The sequence below is a fragment of the Solanum dulcamara genome, chromosome 8 (assembly GCF_947179165.1).
Source record: "Solanum dulcamara chromosome 8, daSolDulc1.2, whole genome shotgun sequence".
Lineage (NCBI taxonomy): Eukaryota > Viridiplantae > Streptophyta > Magnoliopsida > Solanales > Solanaceae > Solanum > Solanum dulcamara.
The window spans coordinates 6,311,766-6,321,504 of NC_077244.1; the positions used below are offsets into that span (position 1 = coordinate 6,311,766).

Below are 9,739 nucleotides of genomic sequence, written 5' to 3' on the forward strand. Positions count from 1 at the left end.
ATCCTACCATTTGAAAAAAATACAAAAATTCCTACTCCCTCCTATTTTATGATACATCGCTGTACGCGATGTATCGATTGGATACATCATTTTACATGATGTATCGGAAGGTTAAATTCATCACTTTATGCGATGTATCGATCGTATACATCACTTATATGATATATCAAGACGTCGGATACATTATTTTACGCGATGTATCGGTCAGATATATCACTTTACTTGATGTATCAAGACTTACGTGATGTATCCGAATTCCATCAAATTTAAGAGATTTTTTTTATTTGAAAAAGAGTAGAGATAAAATGTAATTAACTTAACAATATGAGATTTGTGTAATTTATGCATATTAAATAGCTCCAACAGGCTATATGTACAAATCATCCAAGTTAGTCTTACATTGGGCCATCATTGAACATGGTCAAGGCCCAATAATGAACCCTACTCCCATTAGAATTAGGGGCAAATCTGTTATTTTCAACTGAAGAAATATCCCTTCACTCCCAGAAAAACCTCTTCAGTTCACGTTTGCTAGACGCCAGCGCCGGCGCAGTCACCGTCACCGTCACCCTGCCGGAAAATCAAGAATAGCAAATATTCAGTTTTGGTGTGCCCCAAGAAGTTGCTTTTAATATCAGAATGGCCAAGCGTGAACTATCCGGTACCTTGAGGAACTTGAAGGTAAAAAAAAAAAAAGGGTTCAATTTGGTGCCTTTACTCTGTCTGTAAATTGAATAAAGAAGAAATTTTGAACTGGGTTTTGAGGAATTTTTGTTCTTACATAATATTTTCAACATGTTATTTATCCCTTTTGTAAATTTTCTGTTTATTTGAAGGTTTTTGCTAACACTGTATATGGGAGTTTTCCTTATAATTTATCTTCAGCTTTAAAAAAGATGCGATTTTTTCACAAATAGCTGGTCGGATTCACTGTTTACGTTTCTTAATCGTATACATACATAAATTATATACTGATTATATGCATATTATACATGGAATATACATATAATATACATGTGCAAACTAATTTTAGTTTAAGCGGTTGGGTGAGCAGCTATTTAGGTTAATTCTTCAAAAAAGATCTAGCTTTGATGAATTCTCTGAGTAGAGCAGAATGTGTACAAAGCATTCATATAGCTGACACCAAGTATATGGGATCGAGGCATAATTGTTGTTGTGTTGTCTAAAGGATTTTGATGATTTGTAATTGCAGTTTATGCAAAGGGCAGCACTGAGAGAGGAAAAGCCTAAGAAGGAAGAAGAAGTGATACCTGATGGAAACTTCCCCTCCTCTAGTACTCCCAAAAGATGGTAACTTTTTTCTTCAAATTTTTTATTTTGTTTTTTAATTGATGATATTTGGCCTAGTATATTTGAAAGTGTTGAAATTTGAGTTGTAACTTTAGTTGGATTAGTATTGAAGTTTGTATACATTGAACTATGGAAATATGCCTCAGAACCCACTCTGTGAGATTTCACTGGGTATGATGTTGTTGAACTATGGAAATATGACCACAATTAACTTCTAAAAGGCATTATTTACCTTAGGAAGTCCTTTAATGAGGAACCATTCTCTGTTGAAAATTGTAGTTTTACCATAAAGCCAGCTTTAAGATATGAGGAATTTGATACGATAAAAAAATATAGATATGCAGAGAGAAAAGAAGTTTGGCCAAGAAAAAGAATGTACCGAGCTGAATATATCATTCTCACTTTAACAATCAAGCTTGTTTAACAGGCATGAATTACCTTTGGAAATCTTTTAATGAGGAATCATTCTGTGTTGAAAATTGTCTTAGTTTTACCGTAATGCTGGCTTTAAGATATGAGGAATTTGATACTATAATAAAAAATATAAAGAGAAAAAAAGAAGGCTGGCCAAGAAAAAGAGTGTGCCAAGCTGATGTTATAACTCACACTTCAACAAGCTCCTTTATATGGGATCCCTTGCCTCTTTATGCATTTTTTCTTAGAATTCTTCTTGTATCTTCGTCTTGCTCACTTTTTGATATGATAACACACTTCTTTCCTACATGTTCTGGGCCTGTCCTATATACTTCAACTATTGAGCTCAAGCGTTGTGATTGGTTAAAAGTCATGAAATGAATTAACTAGTGAAAAATGGCATTTATAACACATTGGGATGGAACGACTAACATTGTGGTGTGAGATAAGAGCATCCACCACTTTTTGTTTGCACCTTCTATTTTGAGACCAAGGTTAGCCCAGGATTACAATTTACATTTTCCTTGGACTGAGTCTAATTTGGATTTCGTTTAGAGCTGGATCAAGTTTAATACCACTGAAACTAGATCTCTCCTTCTAGTTAGTATCAAGTTTGCTGCCCAGATGTTGGCTGTTCCTGAGCACTATCTTTTTAAGGGTACAAAAGGAGTAACTCAATAAATTATATTACGAAGAATGTGTTCTTTCTTTGCAGTGCTCGAATAGCACTAGAATGGAAGATCTATCACGTTTAGGCTGCTCAAATACAATCTATGACATTTTGAGAAAAGTTGACTTCGTATAACTTTTTCCTGCACATAGTTGTCAGCATTTAGAACTAATAAAATCTCACTTTATTCTAGCTGAATTACATCCACACTCAACCCTTTTCGGGGAATGGTTGCAATCACAAGCAAGTGACTTTTGAGTGCCCCCCCCCCCCCCAAGCTATCTTAGACTAAGCCTTTTTTTCCCACTAGGGTTTAGATATTTTATAAGGGTATATTGGATGTTTCTAACGTAAAATTACATCAGCTTTGTGAGCCTAATGCAAAAAAGTACTTCCTTGGGTCTCCGGCCCAATTTAAGTGTCTTACTTTCCCTTTTGGCTATCCCAAATAGAGTGCTTCGTTTTATATTTAGTAAGTTTTCCAATTCCAACATTCGACATGGTAAGTTTAAGACCACACGATTTAAAGGACTAATACGTATCTTTAATTTAAGACCACAAGATTCAAAAGTCTCCTTTTGTTTTTTAAACTCCGTGTCCAGTCAAACTAAGACTGTAAATTGGGATAGATGGAGTAATATTTTGGGAAATCTGTTTTATGAAAATCTTTTTTTACAAATTTGAAGCTTAATGGAATCTTTTCACATACTGTGTGATTGTGCTGTGGTTCAAATTAAATATTGACTACCGTGTCCGCTACAAAAAAATAGTTCATCTTGTCATTTATAGGTTTTGGGGGGAGGATGATGAGGAGAGGGGGTGGAGTTCTTTTTTAGAAGGACTAGTTATATTAATTCCATATTTGCCGTTGTTTTAAACAAATACTTTTTCCTCAGAGATTTCTTTCTTTCCTTCACATTCAGTGTTATCATTATGGAAGGGGATCCCCACCCTGGGGCTATAAAAGGTCGGATGTCTTTTCAAGGTTTTAATCCTTCTATTGATGTGAGTATATGGTTTGTGTGACCTAAAAGTACTTTCTGAAGACTGTTCAGTTCCTTTTTTCCTGTGGTTTGTAATCATGTCTCACGAAATACTTGTCTTTTAGAAATTGAGTGAAGCAGCTTCAAAACCACGTCCCGAAGGTTCTTCTTCTGCTGCTTGTTCTTCGGAGACGAGTGAACTGATTACTAAAAGGTCAGTTTGATGCTTAAAGTTTTCATTGTATCCTTTTCTATTTTGTGCATTATTTATATGCACCCATTACTCCTAGTATATACCATCTTGACTTTATTGTTTCACATCTGTTTCATTGATAAGTAAAAGCTTTACTTCCTCCTAATGTGTTGTTGAGCTGAATATGTTGAAAGTCCTTCTTACTTATGCCTTTGGTTATATAGATGATAATTGGTGATATATTGTATAAGATCTCCACAGTAAAGTATTAAAGATTGCATAAACAAATCCGATTACACGTAAAAGGATTAACACAATTTATAAATCAAATTGTCAATTAAAATAGGGAAAATATTCTTAAGAGATGTAAGGTACGATGGCATCTTTTGTGCCAATGATTGCATTGGACTTTCGTGAATTCTATATATTTTACTCCCTCTGTCCTCTTTTATGTGACAACATTTTCCTTTTCAGTCTGTCCCAAAAAAATGACATTTATATATTTTTGAAAAATTCATCTTTGAACATTTCACTTTCCACACCAATCTCTCTGGCTTGTTTAGACCAAGTGTCAATAGTCTTCCTTTCTTCCTAAACTCCATGCCAAGTCAACATTTGTCATATAAAATGACGGAGGGAGTATGTTAGATTGGGTGCATTTCAATAATTTGTGAGTCCTACGCATGTTGCATATCTTGTTTGGGCATTTCACTTGTCTTTCGAGTCGAGTTGTGGAGTTCAATTGTTATTATACTGTTCATTGTCACAGAGAAAATGGTACATCACAATGTGGGTTGGAGAACTCTGATATGGACGACTCATATGACGATCCTAACGAAGATCTTAAATGGAAACAAGAGAATACATCCTCAGAGGTGCAGTATTCAAACAAATCACATAAGAGAGTCCTGGACGATCCAGCCTCGTCACCTAGTAGTAGCCGGAGATCCAAAATGCCACATAGATTGGACTGGAGTGTTCTCAAACCTCCAAAGTCGCAAAAGAGAAGACGGTAAGTGTAACTTAAATGTGATTTTGTGTACCGATTTAGCAAAATTCTGTATTTTCAATTTATGTTGTGGAATGGTAACATTAGTCTATGGTGATCCTAAATTATATTTTCTCATTTGGAGTTATTTTGTATCCAATAATATTAGCCTCTTTTACTTTTGGATTGTCATGATCCTCTGCCTCTGCTTACAAAATAATTTCCGCCAGATTTGTTCTTTTGGTTGCTCAGTTGGTTGGCTACGTGAATTTTCACTTTGTTGTGAGGGTTTGATTTCTCACCTTGTTGCATTTATCTTGCGTCCTTGTGAGATAAATTTCACTTTCTTTCAATTTGAAATAGAAAAAATTGAAGTAAATTAATGGAAGTCAAATACTCTTCTTCAAATTCTACATTACATACGGTAGATTTTAAAGAAGAGTATAAATAAGATTTGTGTTCATAATTTCATTTTTTTTATCATAAATAATTGTCAACTTGTACAAGACATTTGTGTTATAGGCAAACTGCCAGACGGATTACCTAAGGTGCAGAGCCCCGCAGGAATAGTTAATACGTAAAATTCCGGTGTCCGCTAGCTTGCACACCTTAACTAATTCAACGATGCAACTTATCCAGCCAACAAGCACATGTTGCCAAGTTAATTTAGTCCATCAAGGTTGGAGCAAGTTAATTTAGTCTATCAAGGTTGGAGCAGATTGGTGTTAGAATTTTAGCTTGGAATCTAACCAGGGATGCCCAAGTTCAAAGTAGATTTGTTGTGTGCCAGCTTTCACATTAATGAGATAAGCCAAGAGTGCGTTATGACCCGTGGCGGCCTGCCTGATGGGGGCGGCTCCTCCGTTGTGGGTAAAAGGGAAATCCGACTCTACGAATTTTAGCTTGGAATCCAACCAGGGATGCCCAAGTTGTTATCCCATGCTTCAAGCAACAAGTGGATGACTGTTACATATCATTTTATAATGTATAGTATTATATGATATTGTTTTGATAAATACAATATTTGGACAGATTATATAATTTTTCGTTGTTTCATAATGCCAAATGCTGGCAATCTAAAGAATAAACTTTCTAGGTATATGGTAGATTTATTCAAGATAAAAAGAAGGTAGAAAAAAATGATAATACTATTCTTAAATAATAAGTAGGTGCAAGATGAAGAAAAAAAGATAAGATGATCATACTAAATTGGTCATTACACAAAATAACACTTTTTGTCATTATATACAATAGATTTAATAATACGATACATAAAATTTAAATAACAATCGGAACAAACATTATAATTAAAATCACAATACCATATACCATAGGTAACAACCATCCAAACAAGCTGTTAGTTGACACCGCCACAATATTAAAAAATAATTCTTCTGGCCTCCGTTTCAATTTTGTATACATGATTGTGATTTGACTTGATACAAAGTTTAAGAAAATAAATTAAAAAATTTAATTTTATGATCTTAAATTAAAAATATTAAAATATGCTTTTATATTATGATCTTAATCATTGTCATGTGAAAAGTTGAAACTAAATAATTGTCAATAAAAGAACAGGATATTTTTTTTAAAACGAAAAAAAATGTAAAGCAGAACAAACAAACATAAATAGGGGGGAGTAATAATTATAAAAAAAAAGAACACGGTGAAGCAAACTCATATTATTGCTCTCAACTCCTAATTTCTCACCAAACTCATTCAGTATCACTACTATTTTCTTCCCATGTTGTGCTTTCAGTATATAATTGATCAACTAACGACAGCAAAATCATGGAGAAACTACCTTATTAGTTATATATTCAATTATATATATTAATTTTACTTATATTTTTTAAATAATTATGTATCTTATTATTAATAAAAAAAAATTATCATATATTGAGGAAAATATACCTAGATACATGTATTTTTGCTACTAGATACATTAAAATAAGGAGAGAAGCGAGCGATATAATCATGTATCCCAGATGTATGCGAATCACACTAGATACAAATTAGGTACATATATATGTATGTATCTGGTGTGATTCGCATGTATTCAGATACATCAGAGTGTGGCGAGCGAGATGAGAGGGAGGTGAATGAGGCGAGCGAGATTTGTCTATGTACCCTAGAACAAATATATCTAATTTTGATCCATGTATCACGAGATATATGTATCTGGACATGCCAAAATTTTATAAGATTCGTTATATTATAAATTAAAGTGTATTTAAGTAATTAGTTGCTAAACAAGTGGAATTCTGTAAGTTTTCCCAAAATCAAATGGGCTCTAGGCCAAATGTAGAGGGCAATGATGGGCTTTGTTAGCAGATTTTGTTGAGAATTAAGTGGCCCATTGTAATAAGAAGTATTCAAGGCTTGGATATAGTATCGGAAGTCATATCGTTTCTACCTTTTCAAAAAATTTAATTTATATTTAGGTTGAATTATATACAAAACAATGAGAAGGCTTAGCTTTAGTGAAAAATTGACCGTGCTTCTAGTCTGAGATCAAGGGTTCGAGTTGTTGCTTACCACTAAAGGAAACCCTTCACCTTTTTTTTAATCCCTGGTAATCAATTCATTTACCTTAATTACTATGGTAAAACGAGAATAAAGTTGAAGCTTGAATTTATTATTGCGAAATAAATGTCACTTATAATGTTGTTGTATGCAACAACTTAATGTTAGTTTCTCAATCACAATTTTTAGTAACCTTAACAAGTACTCCCTCCGTTTTCATTTAGTTGTTTATGTATATTAAAAATAGTTGTTCTCAAATACTTGTCAATTTTAAAAAAATTAAGAGAGAAGTAATTTCTAATTTTTTTTATTCTTAGCATTACTTATTCTAGAATTAAGAGGCATGTAAATAGAAAATGATGAAAGAATTAATAAGGAATATAATAGTCAAACTGTACTCCTAATTATTATTTTTGTTAAACGCTGTGCAAAACATTATTCTAAGGCATTTATGCTCGAAACTAGAGGCGAATCCAGAATTTAAAGTTTTTAGGTGTCGCAGTGGTTTTACCATCCGCTATCTACGGAGAAAACAATGGCAGCGGCGCAAGGCTGAGGCGACTGGCGAGGGAGGTTGATATTTGGAGAATCCGTCTCGTCTCCATGCCTTATTCATATACCAATGATGCAAATTTTTAAATAATCAATTGTCTTAATCATGATTAAAGGATATATACTATCATTTAAATCTATCTAGGCCATAAAATAAGTCATATCACAATTTTTTAGCACCATTATTTAAATCATTTTAGTTAGCTATAGTTTTTTCATTCACAAAAAAAATGTTTCTTGACAGACAAATTTCTGCCAATTCAAAATCAACATTTAAGTAAGTTATTTTACGAAGAAAAAATATTGTAAATTATAAAATAGAATTTATAGCATTTAGATATTAAATAAAAAGTATTGAAAATTACTTTGCCACAAAATATCAAAGAAAAATAAAGTAATTTTTTGTTAGATAATTTTTTCAAAAATAGATAGATTTTTTTTAAAAAAGAAAACATCTATAGATCTTGATAGTGACTCAAATTGTAAAACTATAGTTCTTCATTTTATATAAAAAAATTTAATGCTATTTAACTGAAGTAGTTCCATTTGTTCTCAAATTTTTGGAAAATGGATATTTTCTTACCAAAATTGAAAATTTAAATACCAAAATCTTTAATATTTCAGTAACATATGTGTCACACATTTAAATAGAAATTTGCAAAAAAATGGATAGAAGAGAAATTGAGAAGAGTCAAATCCATACTTGGAGAAGAATGAGAGAACAAAACTTTTTAAAACTTTTATCTTTAAGCAAATATTAACTAATAAGAAATAAAAGAAAAGCAAAGACTAATAAATTAAATTAGTCAAAAATAATTATTTATTATTACTTAATAAAAGTCAGTTACAATTAGAAACAAACAAAAAAACAAGAAAAAATTTGTGTTGAGTCTGTAAACAAGAAAAGATTTCTGGTGAGTGATGTGTTGTGTTGCTATCAAATCTTTTTTTAAAAATCAGCCACTAGGATTCGATCACACGACCACACATAGAATATATATGACCCTTTGTCACTCGCACTAAAGACTATTGATTCTCTGGGTGACACGTTTATTATTATATATATATATATATATATATATATATATATGTCACATATATATACACACCTATATATACTTAGAGATTCCGTCGAAATCTTTAGGTGGCGTGACATCCCACGGGCCTTAGTAGATCCGCCCCGCTCAAAACTGTGTATGTGAACGTAAATTTTGGACCGTTTCATTCGACAGAGGAATCCTCTATGACTCCCCAATGTGCTTATTATGGATCCTTTGTTAATAAAAACATGTTATGCATGTCTCATACCCGATAAAGTTAAAATAAATTAGTTGATCGGATTGAGATTAGATTTCATGTGCTCATATAGTGAATTTATGTTTGTTAAACTAAGAAACTCCTTTATTGAATTTAATGATGATGAAAGATAAAAACAACAAGTGAGCCCAATGATGTTTTGAGCCTCTTTGATTTTTACATGATATAAATATGACTTCTTGAGCTGTCCTTTTTACTTAGTTATGTTCCATGTTTCCTGCTGCCATATTATATATAGTTTGTTTCATATGTACTTACGTTTCTTTTATCAAGCCGCTATATTTTTAATAATACAGACACAGGTATCTAGGATGATCGAGCAACACAATTACTCATTCAGCTATTGGTGAGCCTCCATTTCTCTTAGGGGCGTAGTCATTTATTTCAGCTTTCTAGTCATGAATATGCTAGGACCTTGTCCCAGTAAACATTGTTAGTTATGTAGAGACTTCACGTTTTCAGTTGATGTCCAGACTTAATATGCTAAGATTTGACCTTAATGTCTTTACATTTTGAAAACAATGACTTTACGTATGGAAATTGCGGATTTAAGTGACTAAAGAAACAAAAAAGTGAGAGCTCTTAAGACAGAGTTAGTCCAAAGAAACCTTCGAGGAATCTAAGAATAAGAGTTATAAATGACAATGAGCTTGTATATAAGGAGATAAGAATGATTTGCTCGTTTTCTTCACAACTTTATAATCATTCACTTAAGGTTTCTTTGAACTAATCTTCTCTCACCTTTTTATTCCTCGGTGACTCGAACCCGCAACTTTGAGGTTGAA

General features: G+C 32.6%; 1 protein-coding gene across 1 annotated transcript; it reads left to right on the plus strand.

Moving 5' to 3' along the window:
• Positions 1-461: 461 nt before the first annotated feature.
• LOC129901272 (uncharacterized) lies at positions 462-4,874 on the plus strand. Its single transcript, XM_055976405.1, has 5 exons — positions 462-681; positions 1,214-1,311; positions 3,319-3,400; positions 3,504-3,592; positions 4,341-4,874. The coding sequence occupies exons 1-5, from the start codon at positions 640-642 to the stop codon at positions 4,585-4,587; spliced, it is 558 nt and encodes a 185-aa protein (XP_055832380.1). The 5' UTR covers positions 462-639; the 3' UTR covers positions 4,588-4,874.
• Positions 4,875-9,739: the final 4,865 nt, after the last annotated feature.